This window comes from Tachypleus tridentatus, chromosome 6 (assembly GCF_004210375.1).
Source record: "Tachypleus tridentatus isolate NWPU-2018 chromosome 6, ASM421037v1, whole genome shotgun sequence".
NCBI lineage: Eukaryota > Metazoa > Arthropoda > Merostomata > Xiphosura > Limulidae > Tachypleus > Tachypleus tridentatus.
This window is the reverse complement of record NC_134830.1, coordinates 21329212-21355771: the sequence shown is the minus strand read 5'-3', so window position 1 is coordinate 21355771 and position 26560 is coordinate 21329212. Positions and strand designations below refer to the sequence as shown.

The window sequence follows — 26560 nt, the reverse complement described above, 5'->3', positions numbered from 1 at the left end:
CTTCTTTACAAAGCATACTCATTGCTCATAGTGAAGATAAGTGTCTCCAAGTTGGGCAGAAAAAAAGTACAATTCAGAATCTGAGTGTAGAATGTAAATGTTCCATATAGTTCAGTGTGGCTTCAGAGCATCAGAATGTATGTACTAGGTCAACTAAAGTCCAAAACTAGGTGGCATTGGATATTTTTCATCTGGTCTGTGGTAGTAAGAGGGTCCCAACCATTTTCACCTCAAACTGTAAAGCAGAAGTAATCTCTGTTTTGTTAACCTATCTTGCATAGATCTGACACTAGTCCAGCTGGGAACCTGACATTCAGGCAACAGCAGAATTGGGGAAAGCTTATATGGTGGGCCGTCACCAGTCCAAAACCAGCCAGAATTGAGAATATCTGTCTGTTCAATGTTAGTAGGAAATTTCATATCATTTATAGCAAAAAGAACACCATTATCCTACTCTACTGAGTGGAAATGCTCACTAAGGAAGAAGCCTGCATGTTCTACCACTCTGATGAGTGTGAAATGATGGGTGGCAAGGACTCCAATATATTACTAAAAGAAGGGGATGGAATGCACAATGGGGAGCTTGAAGGAATACAACACTTTGAGACAGCACAGTGGAATACTACAAAACCCTATTTTGAAAGCAGGCCTGTCCCATTTTATTCAACTAAGACTGCAAGGATGGACAGATATTGTGACACTGCTTTACTCACGATAATCCATGAGTAGATATGGTCTGGACTGGGTGTTATTTAACAAATGATATACTAGAAGGAAACGTCTGATAGTCTTGTGGAACATTCCATCTCACCAGTGAGTATTACAGACCCTAATGGCCACATCAGATTTAAATACATGTATACTCTAACAGGAGGATCTTGAACAGGGCCCCTGTAAAGGTAAGAGAAATAGAAAAAAAGACTTATCCAGTCAAAGCTGGTAATGTGTGTGTAGAATATGGGTGGGAGGAAGTTGATATTCTGGTGAAGAAGAGATGGCCAAATGATGAAGATAATATGTGACAAATGTATGCAGGGTGATCCACATGCCTTCAATGGATGATGGAAGTGAGCAGCCAGATAGAAAGAAAGTTGTCAGATTTGTTAAGAGGAGACTCAACATGAATCTACATCCAAATAACTATAGGCTAAACAAATTAGCTGCAGTATCCAGTCCTATGAGAGTAATGGAAGAAAGATCTTAGGTAGAAGAGGATTTTCAAGGAATAAAGAGAATCACATGAATGAGACAGAGAAGACATTTGTGATGAGAATGAGAATAAATGCGAGAAACTGATGGTTGGAAAATGGGATGAATGTGCTGTCCTCTTAACAAGTTGCAGATGTTGCAAGGAGAAAAGCATTTTCTGGATAGTCAGGATAAAGTAGTATATTAGAGTAATAGAAAGAATATTGCATTTATATCAGCTCTCCTATGGCCACGGCCTGGTATGACCGGGTGGTTAAGGCACTTGACCTGTAATCTGAGGGTTATGGGTTCAAATCCCTGTCACACCAAACATGCTCGCCCTCTCAGCTGTGGGGGCATTATAATGTGACAGTCAGTCCCATTATTTGTTAGTAAAAGAGTAGCCCAAGAATTGGCAGTGGGTGGTGATAACTAGCTGCCTTCCCTCTAGTCTTATACTGCTAAATTAGGGAAGGCTAGTGCAGATAGCCCTCAAGTAGCTTTGCACAAAATTCAAACCAAATCTATGGCCACAGGCAAAATAAAATAAATATAAGAAACAGGTTTAAGCAAAGGACAGTACAGTGAATAACAGGCTAAAGGTTCAAAGGGAGGAATGGTTAGGGCATGGAGAACAACATGGAAGTCCAAATCATGAAGGACTGCATGATGTGGAGAATGAAAGAGCAGAGACAGGACTGGACCACAGAAGACATGACAGTAACAGAAAACTTAAATATTAGATGGTGCTGCTGTTTAGTCAGCAATGGCTGAAAGTGATAAGCCATGTAATAAAACCTAAATGATGGGGAAACAAAAGGTCAGAAAGGAGAAGAAGCATAAGGCAGAGACCAACTAGAGAATGTGTGTCAATTTTTTTTGGTAGATGAAGGAGGAGAAAAAAAAACATAATGAGAAAAAAGGAAAGTTACACATGAATAGTCTGGAATATTTCATAAGGGACTGGACAAAATTCACATATGAAGATGGAGAACCAACACCAATGAAGGAACAAGATTGAAGACAAAGGAAGCATTGACAGAGGTAGGGAAAGATAAGAAGAGGACCAGAAAACAGTATAACCTATGAACAAAGGTGACAGAGGTAATGTTTTCACCCCTATATGTGTGTGTTTTTCAAAAAAATTTCTCAAAAATGGCTGAATGAAAGTTGGTATGCATTTGGAGTTTGGCCTAACTTAAAAGTGATTAGTTTTTGAAGGGTCAAATTCTAGCATGACCTCAAAAACCCAAAAAATCCTTATCTTTTAACAGGAAGATCAATATTTTGCACTCTATATAATTTAATCAAAAATGATCAAATTTGATTTGAAACTTGGTGGACATATGTAGAAAATTATTCCTCATTGTTCTGCTGAAAATGGCCCTTGCCTATTGATAATGACAGATTATGGAAACATTTTCATATTTTCTTGTGGGCTAAATATGATTCATGGTACTTGGTGAGAGGTATATGTTCTTCTTGAGGTCTTTCTAGTTTTTATTACATCAGAGCTTATATCTACTGTCTCTTATTATCCACAGTTTCTCTCACTTACCTTTTTGTGGGTTATTGAAAAAGAAATTTGATACAAGTTATTGACTTTTGTACTTTATGGATTGTTAACTTTGACTTCACAGCAATTTTTGACATATTGAAATCACGTGGTTTGCTAATACTGAGTTTGGCTGAGGTGTTTATAGACACTCATTTGTCAGATCATGACATGACAGCATTGCTTTTCTGAGACATTCTACATCATATAGTTTATGTAACTATTTAAAGAAACAGGTGGGACCAATAGGAAGCATGCATAATCATAAGTGTTTTAGAAAATATTTTATGCACAGATTTCATGAAAATTCTTTAAAATCTTAAAATTATAAGTTTCATGTTTCTATTTTACTTCAAATATGAATAATTATTGCTTGACTATTAAATTGCTTTGGATAACATGATAATGACATTGGCATTGTAAATTTTCTGTACCATTTTTAAAAAGTTAAAACAAAATTAATAATTATTTGTATGTTGAAACATTAAAGATACTAGACAATATTGGTTTTATTATCTTCTAAAATATGTTGGTAACCATATACATATTGATATGATTTGATCACAAAACCAAAAAAAAAAACAACTTTATTACAAATATTACAAATGTTTTGACAAGCTTATATCATCACGTTCATACAAAATGTATTTTTCTACTAGTTTCTTTTACTACCCATTTAAGACATCTCCAGGCTCTTAAGTTTATATGATATATGAAATGTAGATTGTGACTTATTGTAGCACTCTATTAACATACTGATTTTTAAATGTCATTAGAGTTGTTAACCATTTTAACCTTATATTTTATAGGATAGGGGATGGTTAGTTTATATCATATGTGCTATATGTTTAACCTCACTATATTAATTGTTTTAGAAGTTTTAATTTGTTTCAGTGTAGAAACTTTGAGGGTGAATTATTTAAATCAGTAGTGCCAACTTTTTCAAATAATATTTGTGGGTGTTGGATATACTTTTTGCAAAGCTTCAGGGTTTATTATCTTGCATTCCAGCTAAATTCTTAAAGTTTTACAATTTATCTTGCAGACTCTAATGAAGAAACTAGATGGATTAGTTCGAGATATTGAAAGTTTTAACAACAACATTGCAAAATTGGCAAAGCTAGGACAGGGACTTGTGGAAAGAGGCCATTTTGATAATGAAAATATTTTAAAAAAGCAAGTAGGTATTGTTGTGAAGTATGAATTTAGCAAAACGTATTTTCATTGTGGAATATGATGATTACTTCTGTAGATAAATGTTCCTTGGTCAAAAAATATATGTACAAATATTTATATAATTTTGAAATGACAGATTTTGTCTTGATAACTATTTAATATCATGTGTTGTATTTAATAACATTTTATTTATTGTGAATAGAAAATTGTGGTTTCATCAAATAACTGATTAGTTGTATTTATAAATAATTTTACTTACAGGTGTCAGTTGAAGAAGAGTACGAACAACTACAAAAGCTTGCAGAGGAGAGAGATCAAAAACTTCAAGACAGTAGAAGATTCTTTACGTTCATGAGAGAAGCAGATGAAGTGGAAGCTTGGATTCATGATCAGATGGTTATTGCTAGCTCTGAAGATGTTGGAAAAGACCTCGAACATATTGAAGTAAGTTAAAAATGCATTGTTGAAGGTATACAGTTATTTAGGGCAGAATTTTTCAAAAATACAGCCTGTGTTAGGTCTCACTGAAGACAGTTATAGATGGATATATTATTTTTAAATAAAGATCTGGTATGTTTTAGTACTTACTACAGCAGTAAATATTTTTTTGAATAAACATGTAAGGATGTTAATCTTAATACTACAAAGTTTTTCTATATGTGAATGATAAGTAGATATTTATGAAAATCTAAGAACATTAAAGAAAGTAAGGAAGAGACGTGTACAATCTGCAACAAAATGTCACATGTAATTGTAACAACCAACACCTTGTTGTTGTTTTCAGATTTTGATTCAGAAGTTTGAAGGTTTCCTAATCAGTCTTCACTCTAGTGAGGAACGTGTTGGTAAAGTGAAAAAAATGGCAGATGTTTTGATTGAGCAAAATCATCCTCAAACTGAAGAGATTGGAGCTCGAAGTTTTCAGGTTGCTCAGTTATGGAAGGAGTTACAAGAATGTAGTGAGGCTAGACAAGAGGTATGATGAAATCCCTCAAAATCAAATTTTTCTGTGATATGATTTTGTCTGACTATCATTTTATAAAATGTCTATATTATATAGAAGTCTTAAAACTTTTCAGCAGGCAACTCTGATGTCATTATGTGTCAAATGGATTATACTTGTCAGTTCTGTTGACTAAACATTTATCATGTTTGTGCCCAGGAAAATTCCATATTAAAATAACCAATAAAATTATAATTTCAAAATCACATCAAACCATCTAAAAAGCTTAAAATTAAGGTAAGTGTACATTTTGTGTAATGACATGCTTTTAAGTTTAAGTTTCATATTATTTTTATCTCATTTATTAAAGTAATTACCATGTTATCAATACGATTATTAAAAAGTAGTCTGTTTTGTCTACTGAACATTTTATAAGTTGTATGACTCTGACATTCTGTTTCACCATTCTTCTAAGAAAATCCAAGACCTCTTAGGTGAGCTAAGTTTTATATACAATTCTCAAAGGTTCAAGAAATGATATTTTATCCTTTAATGATTCACTTTCTGATTTATATAATGGTACAAATCTTTCTTAATAGTTGAAATTGTTAAAGAAATCATGTAGTTATATTCACTAAGATTAATTCTTGACATCTCAGTATCCAACAACATTTTGATTTATAAATTCTCATTAGAATAAGTATCCTTATGAAATTGTTTGATTTTTGTGACCAGCTGTAGTTATGCTTCTTCAGAAAGAGATAAGATCAATTATTTTGAGTAGCTTATTATTCATTGGTTGTTTTAAGAGTTATATTTTCAAAATTAATATAGTTGAATAATTATGTAACCCTTGTTTTAACATTTTGTTTATTTGAGGGCCCAGCATGGCCAGGTGGGTTAAGGCATTCAACTTGTAATCTGAGGGTCGCAGGTTTGAATCCCTGCTGCACCAAACTTGCTCGCCCCTTTTAGCCGTGGAGGCATTATAATGTGACGGTCAATCCCACTACTTGTTAGTAAAAGGGTAGCCCAATAGTTGGCGGTGGGAGGTGATGACTAGCTGCCTTCCCTGTAGTCTTACACTGCAAAATTAGGGACAGCTAGTGCAGATAGCCCTCAAGTAATTTGCACAAAATTCAAAAACAAATGAAGAAACTTGTTTATTTAAGAGTTATATTTTCAAAATTAATATGATTGAATAATTATGTAACCCTAGTTTTAACATTTTGTCTCTTTAAGAGTTATGTTTTCAAAATGAATATGGTTGAATATTATGTAACCATAGTTTAAACATTTTATGTATTTAAGAGTTATATTTTCAAAATTAATATGGTTGAATAATTATGTAACCCTAGTTCTAACATTTTGTTTAATATCATGAAACAGAAATCATGCTTTTTTTATGATTTACAAGAATTTAAAAAAAAAAAGCAAAACCAACAGTTAGGCTTCAGACATACTAAATGTGAACATTGGAGGAGTAGAAAATAAATGAGGGTTATGGAAAGCAGTTATTACAATGGTACTTTGTTTATAGTTTGTTGTAACAAGCTTCAGGGATTTATATGGTTACATTGAAAGGGTTATGTTTTTGGATGTGTTGACTTTATTCTGTGATTGAGTGCTACTTGAGTAGCTTTAGAACTTGTGTGGTAACACATATTTTTGGAGTACACATTAACTTTAGACAGCCTTTAAATAAGTATTGCTACATAAAGAACTGAATCTGTTGGTCTGGCTTGATTACAAATCTCTTTGTGATGATTATTATGTCTGTTTGCTCGATGTTTTGTTGCATTTGTTCACAGAGAAATCTATTCAAGGTTTGTTCTTTAACTTTTCACGTAGAAAAGAACTCAATATGTGTTTCAAACATTTTTATATACAATGAATTTTAATCAGACAGACCAGTAAACAGTTATTTTTTGTGCTAATTTTACTTAATTTAGAAATTAGAATTTAAAGTTTATAGCAAAGACATTTCTTGTGATCAGATGTAACTTCTCATTCTCTTTGTTCTTTTAGGCCTTAGTTGGAGCTAAGGAGGTCCACACGTTTGATCGTAGTGCTGATGAAACAATCAGCTGGATCAGTGAGAAGGATACAACACTATCAACTGACGAATTTGGTCATGATTTGGAAAGTGTTCTCGCACTATTGCGTCGCCACGAAGGTTTTCAGGTGAGTTGTACTCTGTAACATCTCTTGTATCATACGCTTTGTCTTTTCTGTTATTTTTAACTTGAATAAAGAAATCTTATCTATCTTTCCTTCTGAGAAAATGTCACAGGTCATCTATATTTTTAAATTCTTAAACATTTTAGTTTGATTTGCTAGGTCAGTGAGTTTGGTAAATCACATTCAGAAAATCCCAATTAAACCCTATTGCTTTCATTTGTGGTCATCAAGTTATTAAAAACACTAGAATTTTATGAAACCATTTCATTTTTAACTCTCAGCTTCCAACATAGAAAGATACCATTGTACTTATTACACAATATTAAAACATATTTTCTGTACCATTCTTCATGTAGAATGTAAACTATGTTGAAATATTATGAATGAAATGAATACAACATTACCAAGCAGATGAGCTTTCATGAATACAGTAACTATACTGATTGGTAGGCAATCTAAAATGTAAATGAAATTGTATTTAGGTCCAAATTGAGAGAACTTTTAAAACTTGCTGAAAGACATTCCATTTTTTTCACTTTCAAGAATATTCTTCTTAAGAGTGGTGACTAGAATAAATAGCATAGTTTACATAATGTCTATAAATATGTTAAGTTATTTTAGTCAGTCGAAAAATAATTACTTAGAATAACACAAAATTTATTTATAATAATTAAGAAATTTAAATAACTGTATTATGTTACCCTGTGTCATTAACGATAAATATGTTGCTTTCACAGAGAGACCTAGCAGCTGTCAAAGAACAAGTTCAGTCTTTAGTGAAAGAAGCTCAGCGTCTTGCCAGTATATATCCTGATGCAAGGGAGCACATCAGTGCCAAACATGAAGAAGTAGCAGATGCTTGGAACCAACTCCTTGAAAAATCTGCCCAGAGGAAAGATAGACTCCAACAAGCTGAGAAATTACAGGCCTACTATGATGAATATAGGATGTTAATGTAAGTGGCAACAACCATTTTAAAGTACATAAGTTTTTTTATGATAGTGGCATACAAATAAAGTTGAAAAATAAAAAAAAATCTAACTCTTCATAGAAGTTCCATAACTTAAATCAGATTAAGTAATACAGTCATGAAAGATTTTTATGAGCAACAAATAAAGCTTATACATTAATTATAAAACAAAAAAAAAACATCATTGCTGTTTTATTGTTAATATGTTATTATTATCCTATTTAAGGAATAATTTTGTAATTATATACAGAATGATTATAAAGAAAATATCATACATTCAAAACTAAGGGCACCCTTCCTACCGCATCCAAGTGCCTTTTGTATCAAGGTGCCCTTAATATAAAAAAATGGGCCATGCAAATGCTGGATTTTATATTTACTATAATAAATTCCTCAGTTTTAAGGCCCACACTTTGTTTAGTGTATGCAGGACACAGTTGTTTGAGAGTTGCACATTGCTATGACATGGAGCATTGTTAACAGAAGGTTTCAGGAATGGATTATCTCTGCTCTCTTTTATTTATTATTGATCACAAAGTACTTATATTCAGAGTTAGAACAGTTCACATTTATCTTCTGTGTTTATTTTAAGGTCAATGACTGAAGTAGAAATTTTCTAATTTTTTGAAATGAAAAACAAATTACCGCTTCTGTTATTAGACTGTTTGTGTGACACAGTAATATGACATTTTCAAGAGCAACAAAGGACATACACAGAAATAAGCTTATTTGACCCCTGCTTTGACAACACAATGTGGAATTTATCAGCTTATGTTTACAGTGTTTACAGCAAGAATTCTCCAGAGTAATAAGATTGCACTTTCAATCTGTGAAAATGTTTATTCTTACAATGTATGGTTCGAAGCTGATCCAATAAACATTGCAAATGTTTGAATATTGGTCATACTTCTCAGTTGTTTGGTATTTATGGGTATACCATACAGATATACCAAGATAACTGCCTGCTTTATAAAGTTATTGTTTAGATAATGATACTAAAGACACTGCTTTTAATCCAAAATATGGAGATGCCTGTTATTTTAAGATTTATTTGGGTTACAAATAATAGAAAGAAGAAAAAGATTGAAAAGGCCTGCCCTTAATGGCATGGTGGCCATTGTTTTGAGGTTAACCAAGTTCTATTTCAACTTATTATATTTTAAAAATTACTTTTCCAAGGAAAGCAAAATTTCAGGTACACTTATAATCATGAATCTCATCAAGGAGGTTTGGACGTGGGACAGAGATTTTAAAAATTGTGTTATATTACATGCATACATGACTTTTCTCACAAACTTGTGCTGCTTTTATTTCCATTCTTTGTTACTCTCTGTCAACAATACATAATTGATCATTTTAATATAATATGTATCAGTGAGCAGAATATTCAATGTGGCCATGTGAAATGTTGAAAAGATCTGAAAATTTATACAAAAAAGTTGAAGAAGTAAAGAACTGTTTTATATTATTAATTTTTAAACTATGTTTTGAAAGAAACTTTGATGAAGTTTCATGTTAAAACAGTAAATGAAATATACTGAATGGCACTTACCTTCCACTAACTTATGACAGTTTGTAAGAACTTACTTCGTCACTTGTATCAAAGGTCATGGATAAACGAGATGATGGCTCTGATCACAGCAGATGAGTTGGCTAAAGATGTGCCCGGAGCCGAAGCTCTGCTTGCACGGCATAAAGAACACAAAGTTGAAATAGATGCAAGAATGGAACCTTGCTTTCGTTTCCAGGAGAAAGGTGAGGCAATCATCACTGCAGGACACTTCATGGCTGATGATGTCAGGGACCATATTGAGCAACTGAAGACTAACTTGAATCAACTGCTAGATACTTGGGAAAAAAGACAAGTTCTGTATGAGCAAAATCTTGATACACAGGTAGGCTGTTTTAAAATGCTTAAGAACTGAAAAAAACGTTTTATAGAAAATTTACTAAATAATTAACTTTCAATTAAAACATGATTATAATTTCTAAAAGTTTTTCTATGGTTCAAGTCTACTGTTTGAAGTTTTAAGAAATGTGTTTCAGCTAAATGATCAGTTACTAGTCAGCTATTAAAAAGTTATTTATTCCCAGAAATGAAATCTTTAACAAGGTATTGATATTGTCTAGATTACACTACCCAAACAAGTGAGCATTTTGTCAGGTACTTGAAAATTTTAAACTTACATTTCTGCATAGCTACAAGAAGTCTTGCCTGTAAACATTCCACTTATAGATATTTTTTATACTTTTTTTGCACATCTCAAATCATAGGATGATATTTGTTAAAAAAAAATTATCACACAACAAATAATTTTCAAGGTTTTGTTTCTCTTTTTCTGGTTTTATTAGTAGAATCTTTTTCCTTCCTTTTACGACCTTATTGCATGTATTGTAAAGTGAAAAACTATTGATTAAATTCAGCATTAAAAAGGGTAAATACCAATGCGAAGAGAATACAAACTCTTTATGTTGATTTAGGGTTAAATAAAGTAATTGTGATACAGTACATTATCTTCACTCACAAATATATTGCTGCCCTCTATATGCAATAATTTTTTCACATGCCACGAGACTTAGCTCCCACTTATCATACAATCAACATGGTTTAACTATTTCTTCAGTCATGTTTTTTTTAAACTTAAAGCATTTTTTTCAATGCTAATTGAACTGTTTAGTAATTTATTCTGAAATGGAATTGTTATTATTTTTCAAACAATTGTGAACATAAGGAAAACTTTTCCTTTTTGTAATTTTTCATATATTTATTCATCAATAACAATGAATTCCAAAGTCCAAGTTACCTCTTCCAACACACTTACACAGGTTGCAGGTGGGGATGGAACATGACTATAGATGTATCAGCTCTCATTCAATGACAGATTGATCATTATATGAGTCAACCTTCTTCTCTTGATGTTTACCATTTTCCTTCTGTTTGGGATGGCAAAGAAACTGATGGCCTTTTTCCTCCACATAATTTTGCCATATTCTCTTATACCCCCACTGCAAAATTAGCTAGAATCAATATGATGTTTTTGAGCATGATTTCTCAGATGTGTTCAATCAATATCCCCACTTTCTTAGAATCTTCTTCCTTCCATGTTGCACTATATCGCTTCCTCTCAGTATTTTGTGCTTACCCCCTTCCCAGTTCATGCATAGAGTTTTTAATCTCAGATGAGTGGTTATTTCAGATCAGTTTATTTTAGCCTACCATCACAGTGAATTTCAGTTGTTTTTTTAACTTTCAACAGTAGGAATTACAACTCACTGCTGTTCTGTTCCTTCTGGATTATTTGACCTTCTCAGCCATATATCCTTCCTGATTGTGATGTCCATGTGGTTCTCTACTGCCATACCTTACCTCTGCTTGAACCTCTGTCCACGCATTCAGTTTTTTTCTTCTCTATCTCTTAGACTTATTTTCTTCTTCTTTTGACCTGTGGACATAGCCAGTCAGATTTATTTGCCATTAATGTTTCATGTACCATGTATTATGTTCTTTTTTAATAGGAATATTCCTTTCTTCCCAAAATTTCAGCAGCTCGGGAGGATAATTCCTCCTTCTTGCTGATTTCCTTTTCTTCCATTTCCCACCTCACATTTGGTTTGATTCACATAGACTACTATTTATATATGTGCTATTCATTGTTATGTTGCCCATATGTCTTCCTAATCGGTTCCTGCCTCTTCATTTCATGTGAATTATTTTGGGTTGTGACCTTTTTCCTTCCATTCTTCTCAGTTGGGCTCAGTTTTTAATTTGATTGGTTTATTCTTCCTTGTTTCTGTCTTATTGTAATTTGTTCTAGGTGTCTTCTCCCCAGATTAGACACTGTATTTTTTCCATGGCACCTCATCTCCATTGGAAGAAATTCTTTGACTGGGCATGTGGACTACATTGTATGCATTAATCTCTCAGTAACTGCTTTGGATAATGGTTTCTTCCTCATCAAGTTTTTGTCTTCCATCTTTTGCCATTTTGCAAACTTCAGTGTAACAGTCACTAGGTAAGGTATCTTTTCGTGTATATACCTTTTATTTTTCAGGGCCTTGCCCCTTTTTTTTTCTTTATGGATTTTACTTTGTGGTGATTGGTGTCTATCCAAGTATACTTAAACTAGTCAAATCCTCACTGTAAAGGTATGATGACTTAAGGATTATAATTTCAATAGCCACTAAATGCACAATGTTGAGATGTTGGTCCTCAGTGGCTGGGTTTTGGATGAAGTTGACTTGCTATGTATGGTCTGTTGCACCCTAGCCACTCAACACTTTGGATCCCACCCTTTTTACCCTCTCCCACATTACTGTCTTCAAAGGGATTGATTTTTTTTCAATATCAGATGGGTTGGATTACTATCCAAACATTGTTCTTTACTTTACAGATGTGCTCCTTTACATTTTCCATCCATGTCTGCAACACCTCTTTCCATACTAAATGTAAGAGTATCCCTGGTACAGAAGTGGTGCAGTCTTGTGTAGGAGTGAGGATCTCCCCTTTTGATGTGTTCTTTGGATCTTTCTTTCTTTCCTTTGCATCTGTCCCTTCATCTACTGAATGTGAAGTTATAGCTATGAGCATCGATAATGTAACATATCAAAAGTATTTAATTATCCTGAAAATGTATTTCTGAGAGGTGCTTACCTTTACTCACATTTTGCACTTTTCTGTCAAAATTCGAAACACTAGTTTGGAAGAATCACATAGAAGGAGTTGCATGTGTCAGGAGGCTGTGTTTCACTCCTATTGATAGAAAGTTGTCACAAGAAGATTTTAAATCGCATTGGTCATGGGGTAAATGGAAGCTCAAGGCTTGTGGTATGTGAAAACATTTTTGCATATGGAGGGCAGCAATGAGCAAGAATAGCTATATATGCGAGATATGGTAATTATTTGTCAAAAATATGTTTTTGGCGAAGGAAAACTATTTATGGTTTTATGGGAAAGTGATTAAATGTATCTGCGACAGAAAAATACAAGTTAAATGATTAGGAACAAATCAGGGAATTGTGTATAACTTCTTTACACATTATTTTTCATTTCTTAAAATACTTATGCATTGAATTATATTTGGTTAAACGTTATGGAAATGGTCTTCTGTGAAATGAAATTAGGTAAACCTTGATAGGTTTAGAGAGTACAGTGGGCAAGGGTAAAGTATTCCACTGATTCATTTCCTTATCTGTTGAATATTTTTGCTATATGTATTGTTTCCAAAGAACATAGATAAGTAAAGCACCTTTCTTATTTAAAATAAACTATATTTATTAAACATAAATTAATCTCAAACAAGAATATTGCTTAGCTTAACTTAATGTCATGTTACCATCATCCATAAATTTTTGTTAGTGTTTGCTTTGTATTTCAAGATTTATAATCAGAAAAGTCCTGTTTCAGTCAGTAAACTGAAGTATTAAGGTCAATCAAGTTGAAAGTGATTATATGTATAAAATAAACATTCTGATTAACAACAAAACAAACTGAAATTCTGAAATGAAATGAAGTATTTGGAAAGTTTTTGTGAAAGCATCCTTGAATAAAGCTCTTGAAGTTTCACAACGTAGGAAATAATAGAGTGTATTAAATTATATGACTTTTGGAAAGCCAAAACTATATACTGTATAGAAGTTTTTACTAAGATTCATGTGTTTAAAATATTCCTGCTATGAGAAAGGATTTATGAACTCCTTCACAAAGTGAATGTTGTAGTTTTTTGGGTTTTTTTCATTATTATCTAAAGAATGTCTAGACATAGCTCTGAAATCAATTTTTCAGATTGTTATAATTAGTAATTAACATAAAATTATTTGAGCTTTTACAAAAGTCCATTATTTTTAGACTGTCTAATGTATTTTAATGATTATCACGCATTTTAAATGCATTTGAGCTGCTGTCGGGAATTAATAAAAACATGAAAATTGTTGTGACTGGTATCTCTTTCTCAGAAATTTATTCTTAATGCTGAGCAACTTGAGTTGTGGCTGCAAAGCCGAGAACCAGTTCTACGTGACAATCAGTTTGGAGACTCCATAGCTGGAGTGGAAGAGTTAATTCGTAAACATGACGATTTTGAGAAAACCATAGAGGCTCAAGAGGAATCGTTTTCAACCCTAAAAAGGGTTACTTTGGTATGTAATGATCTTTATTATTTTTCATGTTTGTTTTGTATTATTTAGATTAAAGCCTCAAGAAAAAATGCTTTTAGATAGAAAATTTCTTGAAAATAATCAGGATTCTCCTTTTAACTTTGGAAATGTATTTTTCAATGAAAAATAGTTAATGATAAGAATACTTTTTTTGTCTTCCTTTTATTTTAATGTTCATATTTTACTGTCTTCAAGTTGGTAAACCTCATTCTTGGAACATGTTGGGGCTTTGGTTCACCCTGAGTGCACACTGATTTGACAAATTTCATCACTCGCTGTTATTTTTGGATATGGCTAAAGCCCCAAGAGCATAACCACTCATAAGTTTTATTGCATTGTTATCCTGAGAACTTGCACTATAGGAGTGATACAGGGTATTTCCTTTACATGTTTATGTTGCCACCATTATTAACCCCATAGGTAATGACATCAACACTCTATCTGACTGTGTTTTTGTATGAACTAAAGAGTGCTGAGAGCAAAGAGAATAATTTTTTTTCTTATGTTTGCCCTTATGTCTGGTCTTTATATAATATGGTCCTCTCCACTCATTTGCCACTGAATTCAGTGCTTTTAATATACCTGATTCTAGAACTTATGGATTCTACTCTGACTTTGCCTGATTGTACCTTCAGTGCAGTCTTGGTTTTTACCTTTCTACATAATAACCAATATTTTTACCTAATTGTAACTCACAGTTTCTATTCAGTTTGGATATTCTAGCCCTCAGTATTTCAGAGGTAAATCTAACTGATATAGTTTTTATATTTATTGCATCTGAAGTATGTTCCAATTTACCTCCTTATTACCAGGTAACTTTTTATTTTTTCATCACACAGACATGTGAATTAAGGGAGGATGTCAGACTTGTGCATGTGTAATATATCATGTTAAAAGTGGGAAAGTAAAGAATTCTGGGTAATTTGACATATATTAACTACATTGCATCAAGAGCATTAAGAATCCTTAATCAGATGGTTATTGAAAACATGAACTTAACAGCAAAATGCATTCATTGCTTCAGAAGTAAGTACTTGATTGGAATTAATTTTAATTCTAATAATGGAACATTTAGTAGTATCCTACTTCTTGTATAGATGATACCCTGTCCCCCCTTTTTATTGTGTCATTTGTACTCCCAATACATCACATTAACATTATACTGTATCATTTCAGTTAACTGAAAAAATGCAAGTACATTTACAGCAAATATTATTCAAACATTCAGTTGAACTTATAATAAATATAATACCCAGTTAAGTAAGTTACACTGACTTGCACGTTTTATGTTGCTATAAAAAAACACACAACTAAATTGTAAGTTTTGCTTTTGAACGAAATAGTCTATCTGCAGCTGTTCAGAGATATTTTTATTGTATAAGATTAACTTTAACAGCTGGAAGAAGCATTCCATAAACAGCAGCAGGAAGAAGAAGTGTACAAGAAGGAAGAAGCCCAGAGGCAAGAACAAGAAAGAGTAGATGCTATGAAACGAAAGGAACAAAAAAGAATTCTTGACGTAAGTATCCAGAAAAACTGTTGAATCACCTTATTTTACACTTTGAAAACAGAATTACCAGTTGTTTTGTGAATGTTTTTATACATGTGTAATTAAAGGATTAGCTCCCAAGGATAAAAACACAAGGAAAGAAAAGTAATAGAAAAGAATGTAATCTTTTTTTTTTTGGGGGGGGGTTAGGAGACAGATGTAAGAAATAAACCAATACATATGAGTAGTTCACATAAAGGTTAAAAGCGTTAAAATACATTCATAAGCATATGTACTTAATGAGATTATTCACTGTGATGCTAGTGTTTAAAAAAAAACATCCATGGATGTATTTGAAGGGCTTTGTTTTGAGTCAGCTGTTGTTTTACTGGCTCGTCTATCCCCATAGCTGAAAATACTCTGTAGTTATTTAATGCAGTTATTCTAGTAGTTTTCTAAGTAATACATTTTATTATAAAACAATTGTTACAAAAATATTCTATAAGTAGTTTTTTGTCACTGTGAACAATGTTAATGGTTGCATTGTTGCTTAGATTTAATCTGCTGTTGAACTCTTTAAAAAAAAATTGTTCTAAATCATATGCTTAATCCATCTTAGTACTCAACATTAGAACAATGTGACTTATTCTACAAATGTTTCCAAATTGTTAAGACATGTTCATTAAGTCAGAACATCCATAACTTTATAGTTTCTTATGACTTAAATGCTAAAAGCTGCCAAAATATTGGAAACCATTAGGCTTAAAAATTATGAAACAAATGAAATTTTTTTTCCACATTCTCCTTAGTTTGACCATTGCAGTTTGAATTCAGAGATGTATTCAAAATAATACTATATTTTAAGCTTTGTACTTTACTGTTGCTAACCTCTTGACGTTTTCTTTCTCCAGCTCGTACACAAAATGAAGTTTACTGTTATGGTTATTTGATTGCTAACATTCAGTTAGCTTTATGTCAAAATGTAATGTCTTTTTTTTCCTTCTGGCTAAAAACTATTTAAGGAAATATAATGTTTAGTAATATTAAAACACGTTTCAGGTAAAGGGTCATTTAATATTTCTTTTATACAGGAACGAAGAAAGGAAGATGAACGGCGAAGAACCCAGGAAATTGTTTTCAAGCGACAGAATGAGGAGTATGACACGGATAATGAAGCACAAGATCAGTTGTCTCCATTTGGCTCATCACCCCGATTGCCAGAAATACGTGTGTCTGGAACACTCTACCGACCAGCCAGTCAACGGTCATTAGACGGAGATAAGGCCAGTCCAGTAAAACGAGTGGAAAGCATGAGGGTTGAATGTCTAACACCAAAGAGACCTGATGCTTTTTCTCCTTTGAAACGATCAGAAAGTGTGAAACTAGATGAGAGGCAGAAGAAAGCCAAGCGAACACCGAGTTTCAACACCAGAAGAAGAACGCCCAGTTTCCGTCAGCAACGCAGGGTAGACGACTTGCTTCCAGTGGAAATGGAAGGGTTTTTAGAAAGAAAACAAGAGTTACAGAGTGGTGGAAAAAGAGCCACTATACGCTCTTGGAAGACCTACTATACTGTTCTCTGTGGCCAACTTCTCTGCTTTTTCAAAGGTAAAGATGCCTTCATTGAGAACAATGCCTCATCTCCACCACTAGTAGTAGCACATGCTAAGTGTTCTAAGGCTACTGATTATACAAAGAAAAAACATGTATTCAGACTCCAACTGTCTGATGGTTCAGAATATCTTTTCATGGCACATATGGAGAATGAAATGCATGATTGGCTAGAAAAATTGTCGTTTCACGCATCTCTTCCACCAAGTATGCAGCTGATGAGCTATGAAACTTACAAAAGTTCCAACCTGTCTTCAGCTGTGGATAAAAAAAACCTTGAAGATGGCAGTCCTTTGCTTTCACAAAAGTCAGATAACAGTTCATACACCCAACAATATCCATCTAGCCCAGAATCAACTCCTGAACAACATCAACGTGTGATTCGTAATGCTACGAGTCAGCCTGAACTTCAGAATAAACAACAGACAGTTCCCCCTCCGTACAGTGATGCAGTTCAGAAAAGAGAAAAAGTTAAGCCTCCTGTACCACCGCGAACAACAACATCAAGGCCAGTTTCAGAACCTCCACAGCTGTATGGCCCTGATGAAAAAATCTCTGTTAAAAGTCGAATCCAGATATTCCAAGAGCATGCAGAATATTCCAATGGTACATTTTTTTTTTCTCTTTTTTCAAGTATTTTGATGTAAATGGTTATTTGGTGTATTGGAGACAATATCAAGCAGAATTATGTCATGCAGATTAAAGATTCAGCTATAAGTGTAAAATTATTTAACTTTTAATCACTCCTCACATTTGTTTGTTACAATTTTACTTGAAGATGGAAGATTTGTTTGGGTTTCCATAAAATTAACTTGAATAATTTCCAGTTTCCAAAATCCAAGACCAGTCGTCACCATCCTTCACAACATTTGCTGTCAGTGGACACTCACATCACCAAGGTCAGAATGGAATAGTATCATCATCGGGAGAATCTAACCCAGCTCTTTTGGGAAACCGAGATACTTACAGTACCAATGGTATTTTGTTAAGTAGTGGTAACAAATAATATGTAGTTGTAGCTTAGACAGTAAACTGAAACACTAATATTTGATTACAAAAATGAAATTATTTCCAAGTCAATTAATGAGACTACATGGGCTCAAAAAAGTTTTAGCCTTCACATAATATTAACTCTTTTAATTCGTAATTTTTTTAGTGTTCTGTCATAATTATGTTCATAATACTTATCATCCGACCTTATACAATTTACGTTTTATTTATAAATGGTGGGTAATGGCATGGTTTGGATTAGTTTTCATCCAAAGATACATAAACGTTATCAGATGCTGTTATCATTCAATGGGTAAATCATGATTTTCTGCCAAATGCTAGCAGTATCTTGGATTTAAAGAATTAAAAGAATCAATTCCAAGACTGCATAATTTGCAATCACTTTACAATTCAAATCAAAATCAGAAAAAAGAGTGAAAAATATTATTTAATTGTCAAACTTATATTTTTTTAAATATGTTAATATATCCAGTCAGTGAAAATGTTAAAAACTATTGTCTAATAAATTCAGGTGTTTGTAAGTTGAAGATTAGTACAGCTTCAGAATTAATTGTGTAGAATACACATGTATATTCATCTTTGACACTTTCAAGTATTACCTTCTAAGAAACATTTAGTCCCAAAATTTGCAAACAGTCCTGTGTGTATTTTGCTTACTTGTGTATTCTGTTATTTATGTTTTCCAATAATGTTGAAATCATGAAATATCAGCCATGAAGAGTCCTTGTCATTGGAATCAGAGGTTTCATGAACGTGGATTGAAACTTTGTACAAATATTAGAAGAAATTATTCAACAGTACTGAATACGATAGTGGGAAGATTATTATTATTAAATAATTAAGCAATTTTAGAGAAAGTAAAATTAAGTTAAATAATAACACGTATTTTATAACAAAATTAGTAACAAACATTAAATAAAGAATCAAAAGAAAAATATCAAAACATGTTCTGTTCTTTATATTGGATAGAACAGGATTCTGTTGTACCTTCGTTATATTTATTGTTTGGGTTTACCATCTAGTTTCATCTTTGTGCATTAAGAATGTCATTTTACTAGTTTTCACTTGCTTCTAGATACTCCAGTGTTGTCTTCCACAATACCTCCTCCCCTGCCCAACAACCCCCCACCACGACCAACAATAAAACACACCAGAGCTGAATCTGATGATGACTTCCGAGGGGGCTCTGACAGTGACCTGGACTGGCAAGGTGAGTTTTAATTTCTAGCCATAATATCACAGTATCTTATGACACATATTTTTGGAATTAGGATCAATACATTGTACTTGTTAAGCTCTACTGTGTTCTTTTTTGTAATAATCTTCAAAGGGAAGGATTAGATATATGTGAACTTGTTTTATTCTGAGTACAACTTGCATTAAGTTCTTGAGAACAGAAAAATTGGAATTACAAATTAAAGTATAGTAGTTATTAACATGTTTAAAAAGTGGCATTATCCATGATAATTTGATAGTGAGACAAAGACTGTTTACACGGTATTGTAGAATCGGTATTGTGCATGTGTGTGTATATATGCATACACTAAAAACATTCAGTTGTATGTGTGCTTCTTGAAGCTGTGATATAATTCTAACAATACATCATCTGATACAATACAATAAGATCTATGTACTTACAAAACATTTGACAAGCTTTAAGTAAATATTATAAGTCTTTTCTACAGAACAAGTCAACATTTCTAATAAAGTATTTTTACTAAAAATTAATGATTCCATAAAGGAAGACAATTGTTGAATACTACATCTTGTGTTCATTTTTTTATCAAACATTACATGCAACATAACAAATTAACAGTAACAAAACAGACAGATATGAACTTTTTTATTTTACTTCTCTTGCCAGCTGCCACTTAACTGAAAAATTTTAGAATTTGAAAAATCATTGTAAAGTGTAAATTACTTAAATAAGATAATGTGAGTAATATAGACAAGACTGTGAGACTTTGTGACCATTGGTAAAACTTGTGTAAGTAGATATGTATTGTATCATGGCATGAATATCTAGATATGTACTGTACTGATTACTACGGTGAGATACACACCCCTAATATATATATGTAGATGAAATTTTTGAACTGAGACTAATTGAGATAAGCCTTGAAGTTTTTACAATGCATGTTGAAATAAGGCATATTCCTTGCATAAGATGTCACAAGTACAATGTGTTGACATTTCAAATAAGTTTATCAAAGTGAGAAAACTGAGCTTGACTAGTTGGAAGTCAAATGTGACAACAGAATAAATCTTAACAAGAAGAAGAAAAGACTTGATAATGTTGTTTAAAGAGATTTGGTTTAGTTATGAAATAAAATTTCCAACTTCTTTAATAGTCTTTAGTTTTCACACTGCCCATTTAAGGTTTCATGCAAAAACTAATAAAGGTGAAATAATTCTAGATATGTATCATGTACATTGTCTAAACTTTGGAATTAAAATGTGGGCTGCATATCTTGCAAGTCATACTTAAAACTAGCATTAGTTGTTATTGCACTTTTCTGTATGATGTCTCCTTTTAATGACATATGAAGTCTTACATAACATCAGAACTTCTTGTAGATATAGTTGTTTTTGTTAAACAACTCTCATATACTTTTTTTTTCAGTTAGGTACTTTATCTGTTTCAAAATGTGTTATGCTACTTTAGAAACAAGCCTTTTTTGATTTTTTTTTTTTGGTCAGAATTTTTCTCCGTGACTGCTGTATTGAAGTGTCTATAATTAGGTGCTCTTACCTATAAAATGTAAATTTAGCAGATTTCTTTAAATGCTATAGTCAGTTGTGAACCCTTTAGTTTGTGTTTTTGATGCACAAAAAATATGGTCTTTTAGAGTAGGGAACCTTTCAAAAAAATGGTAATACAAAGCCATATCAGTTAAAATACATTTGTGCACACTGAACTTTTATATCACTAACACCAATATATATATACAAAGATCTTAATGGTACTTTTAAAGTTAACTCATTATTTTGTAAACCAAAATTTGTATTCACTTTCAGTTAACTAATAAGAAAAGAACAAATTATGACAAGTAATACTCATTTATTAAATACATAGACTTTTTTAACATTTGACTTTTTACTCAGTTACATTTAGAAATAAAATGAAAATGTCTTTGAAAACCTCACTCAGAAACAAAAATGTTATGTTTGTGAATAATGAAAATGATAATTCTTATAAGGACTCGATATACCTGGATAATGAAAATGTACAAATTGTATATCAACATTCATTTCACCAGTCACGTTTATTTTGGTTAAAATTTTTCAGACATAATAATTGAAACAAGTAAATTATTTTTAAATTGCTATTAATGTTCTGTCTCTTTTGGTGTGTTCTTCTTAGGTTACCGTAGAGATGATAGATTTACTAGTGAAGTGGATGGTGTTTCTTACTGGCAGGTAAACATAAAGTGTGGATTTAGTAATTCCTAAATTCAATTGAATAGGAATAATCAAATAAATTACACTGTAAAAATCTACCTTGTATTGAAAAGAGATGAATCATGAAAGTTAAATTTTATTTTAAAAAAAAAGAGCTTTTGGAGATCATACATAACGAATAAGCTAAATTCATTACTTAACACATGCATCATATGTAAAAACATGTAAAGACTACATGTTATAAATTTATTATTTCTGTTGTTTAAATTACAAAAACAGTAATATTGCATTAACACTCTTATTAGTACTTGCCATAGATGATGCCAAGCATCACAGCAGTTAACACATTAAACACTATTATAAACTGTACAATATTGGATGAAATCGTACGACTTACTGAAGATATGAACATATTTTACTGATGGATTAAGTAATTTTAAGAGAGAAAGCAGGTAATGTGTTTTAGTGTTTTGATCCTTTAAACAATATGCAAAAGTGCTGTAGTTTTTGTTTGTTTTATATTTATATTCTTTTGATGCAAAACTTGAACAGTTTTTATTTTTATTTATTTTTTTTTGAAAAGCAAATCTCACTTAGTTTTTATTTCTTTCATTTTCTTTATAGGGGCACTTCTCACCTAGTGTTTACTTCCTTTATTGTTTTATAATACTTCTCACCTATTACCTACTTTCCTCAATTTGTTTGTAGGTATATCAACTATTTTCAACTCCTAATGTTTTATATTAAACATATTTATCTATATAGAGACTGGAAGTTTATTATTGTGCTTATCCTAATTGCTTTATTAAATATATTCCTCTTTTCTGTTGCTTACTTCCATTGCTTTACACACATCCTCACATACAATATTTTTTTTTTACTTCATTATACTTCCATCTCTCTTTTCTAATTTCTATTCTCATTGTGTTACTGCACAAACAACCTCTCCTCAAGAAATTCTTCTCATTGTTTTATCAAACATGTGACCTTTTATTGTGTCAATTCTAATTACTATATCCAAGAGAAATAACTTACTGGCTTTTTCCAAATAGGCCTTGCCAGTAAATCGTCCACAAACAGCCCAAGTTTCTCGTCACATGTCCTTACCTCCAGGTACAATTCCTCCTGAAGGCTATCGTCCCCAGCAATATGACACCAGAACAAGGCAGATGTCTTCAGATGGCTCTTCTGAAGGAGAACTTGCAACTCATGCTCATAAGGGCAAGGACAGGAAAGGTGTTTTTAGAGGGTTTTTCAAACGAAAATAATTATAGTTTTATCCCTTTCAGTGCTTGTTGTGTATATAGCTTGATTTTAATATGCCTTTTTTTTAGGCCCAGCAACCCTTTTTGTTTCACACTATAATTTTGGTCAGAATTGTATATAATATTTTTTTACTTCAGATTGCCATGTGTAAACAAACATTAACTTCATATTATTTCACTAAGGTGAATTTATTGTATTACATTAGTAATAATAATAATGCAGCTTGGCTTGTTTCAGCTTCTAGCCGACTTCCTTGGACAATAAAAACGTTGAACATTTTTCTCGTAAGCCTACTTAGTGGAACTTGTGATGATTGCTAATGGGTGCATGAAATAACTTTATAGACTTTACAAGGAAGAATTTCTTATAATTAAGCTTGACATATTAAGATTATTACTATTAGGATAACCTAGCCAGTTTGTTACTTGAGCATTAACCCACCTAATATCCATACATATATATATATATAATGAAAAAGAACTTATGATACAGTACTAAAAATGCCAGATTGGATAACTAGAAACATTGTATTGAAAAGTTTTGAAGAACAGTGAGAGAAATGAATAAGACAAGAAGGCTTTCTTTTTACTGCAAAACATTAAAAAACAAACCTTCTGTGAAATAAAATTATCATGGAATAATAGCTTTTGTTATTTAGCAGAACAGTATACCCATAGAAATCAAACCTTTGGGTGTGGTTGTTAATTTTCTGTTTGAAATATTTTTATCCTAACTATAATGAGATTACATATGTATATATACATAAAAAGTATTTAAAACATCTTGTATGTTTCAAGTATTTTTGTAACTTCTGTTGTGTTTGAAACAAAAGTGTCACATAAATGTACAAAATAACATTTAATTACTATAAAGTAAAGAGATTATAAATTTGGGGTGATTCTTGTTTAGTAAAGAGGTGTGTCTAACTAGAAACTGTTTTTTCATGTAATTTTAATTTTAGTTTTATTTGTTTTTGGTGGTTTTTTTTACATTAACATTCCATTTTACTTCCGTCCTAATTTTACTTTCCGTTTGGCTTATTGAAGCAAAATAATTATCTTCTAACATTTTAGTGCTTCAGATTTTCTGAAATGGAAAACAGATAGTGGTAATAAAATATGATGATATACAAACATCTACATTCAAATGCTGCACTTCATTGTTATTTTTTTCATTTATGACAAACATATATTAATAGTAACAAATGATATTAATGTTGATATAAATGCTACTTTAGTCTTGTTAATTATAAAGTGTTTTTTATTTTTCTTTATTAAACCTTCTGGATAGATATTCATTATGTTTGACTTTCTGTTATACTGTTACTGTTTGTCCATTGTGACATTGTAGCTACTCAGTCTCATTGGTAAATGAAGAGATCAACCCGACATTTTTTAATTTTCTTCTTACCAGTCTAGAACTTGGAATCATGGATAAAACTCAACATAGAAGAACTCTTATAGTTTCGGTAGTACAGTAAATAAATCTACTGTACTACGTGCAAGTAAAAACAAGGTTCTAAATTTAATTCAGCTATCATAATTAACCCAGATCTGATCAAGAGCATAATGTTCTTTAGGAACTGCTTTAGGTGCTGGTGTATGAAAAAGGAAAATGTGTTGTTGAAGAATTATTTTTTGAAGATTGGTGCAATGAGTAAAACACCAGTTGAAGAAAATTATACAAATCGAACTTGTTCAGTTATTGGAATGCTAATTAAATTAAATGAGTGTTATTGCTGTCATTATTTTTAGAAGTAATTACACATTTTATGATATTAACTAACAAGTAGATACATTTATTTTAGAAAAACATAAAGTTTTAAATTTCTCATTTTGAAAATTGAATGTTGTGAAATGGACCCTCTAAATCTGAAAGTAGATAGTGTATATTTAGTTAAATTTCTTATTTTCAGTTTTGAAGGATTAGTTTTTATCAAATGTTTTCCAGTTAAATCACACTATATTCTGATTTAGATATTTATTGACACGTGAAATGTTTTCAGTGGAAAATATGAAACAGGATATTTATTCTTTATACTGAAGTTAAAACTGAAGTATTTCTCTATCAGATTCCTAAACTTGTGTCTGCATTTTGTATTCCTTTTTGTATGTGTGTGAACTAAATATGTAAAGTCACATTAACATGAAAATAATTTGATAGGGAAGAAATGGAAAGCTTAACATGGGATCAGAATTATTTTACTATATAATTTATTTGTAATCTCCTACCCATATTTTAGACATTAAAGTGAATTTTATTACTTTTACTTGCTTTCTGAAAATCACTTTGTGTCATTACAATTTCTAAATACAGCTGTTCAAAATTAGGGCTAATTCCAAGTGAGATTACATCTCAGTTATATTTTTTATGAACCATATAGTAGAACAGAAAAATTTGGTATTTCAGTTGAGAATTAAAATTTTTTAGCATTTTGTAAACATCTAATAAAACTGTATATATTTAGTCAGCAATATCGTGTTTACTGTAAATGCAACAATACAAACACAGTTCTAAACAGTTCTAATTTGTTGCAGTGTTTATTACTAATATGTACATATGTATACATTGCAATTGATCACTTTAATAGGACCCTAACATATATATGTAGAATATTTATTTACATATGTATTTAAATGATCATATGAAGTGTCAGGTGTTTGCTTGAGCCTTATAAATTTTGAGGTATAGTCACATTATTGTTCATCTGCAAGAAATGAGTAAGAACAAGGACGTCTGTGACTTTCAAAGACCCATGATAGTGGAATTCAGTTTTGCAGGACCATGTATACTTAAGATGTTAATAGTGGAAATCTAAAAGCAATACACATGCCAAGTGAAAACACTGTGGCCTCTGACTGCTGGTAACAGACAGTGAGAAAAAACAACTGAGCCTAAGTTGACTGAATACTTAGTAGTAAGAAACTCACTGTCAACTGCACAATGTGAAGAACATTGAAAAACCTGCTTATCTCAAATGTAAACAGGGAAGCACAGCTTTAATAGCGATAAGAGCATACATTATGACAATGAAACATTGAAATAAATGCCTGATAAATACCATTTAATGCTTTTTTATTCTGATATTAAGAAAAAATATGGAAAAAAAACAAAAGGGCATTTCACCTTTGTTGGTTTGTTTCGACATGACTGTTTGCTGGAGGTGGTGTAATAGTATGGAGAATATTTCAAGACAAGGATTGGGTCATAAGATCCTTTTAGAAAAAGAGTAAATAATATTTAAAGCATAGCCAAATATTGTTTCTAAATATGTATACTCCATCAGCTGCATTTTCTTCTTGGAGGGACAGACGTTGTTCCATAAACAACAGTTAAACAATTCACCACAGTCATAAAATATTAACCAAACTTTGGAATAGAGTTGAATTTTATATTTGCCACTATAATGCCCTGACAATACACATGAATCAAATGTACGACATTTGAACAAGGCATCAGAGGAGTCCAAGCAGTATTACAAGAGAATAAATGGCCTAATGTAATAATAGGTGAAGTGATAATAAATTGTACAGGCAGTATATACAGTAATATAGGGGCTAGAGGGGGCTTAGCCCCAGGGCCCATGGTCTCAATGGGGGTTCATTGATAATTTTA

General features: G+C 31.8%; 1 protein-coding gene across 1 annotated transcript in view; it reads left to right on the top strand.

The window, feature by feature from the left end:
* Nucleotides 1-25211, top strand: part of kst (spectrin beta chain, non-erythrocytic 5 kst) — a 215225-nt gene extending 190014 nt beyond the window's left edge. Inside the window, exons 68-80 of the mRNA XM_076503684.1 lie at nt 3789-3923; nt 4181-4363; nt 4704-4895; nt 6891-7046; nt 7781-7998; nt 9620-9908; nt 13966-14148; nt 15563-15685; nt 16747-17872; nt 18094-18243; nt 19353-19487; nt 21642-21697; nt 22732-25211. Of these exons, the coding sequence (XP_076359799.1) occupies nt 3789-3923; nt 4181-4363; nt 4704-4895; nt 6891-7046; nt 7781-7998; nt 9620-9908; nt 13966-14148; nt 15563-15685; nt 16747-17872; nt 18094-18243; nt 19353-19487; nt 21642-21697; nt 22732-22947 (3162 nt within the window). The 3' untranslated portion in view covers nt 22948-25211. The remainder of the gene's footprint in view (nt 1-3788; nt 3924-4180; nt 4364-4703; nt 4896-6890; nt 7047-7780; nt 7999-9619; nt 9909-13965; nt 14149-15562; nt 15686-16746; nt 17873-18093; nt 18244-19352; nt 19488-21641; nt 21698-22731) is intronic.
* The last annotated feature ends 1349 nt before the right edge of the window (nt 25212-26560 follow it).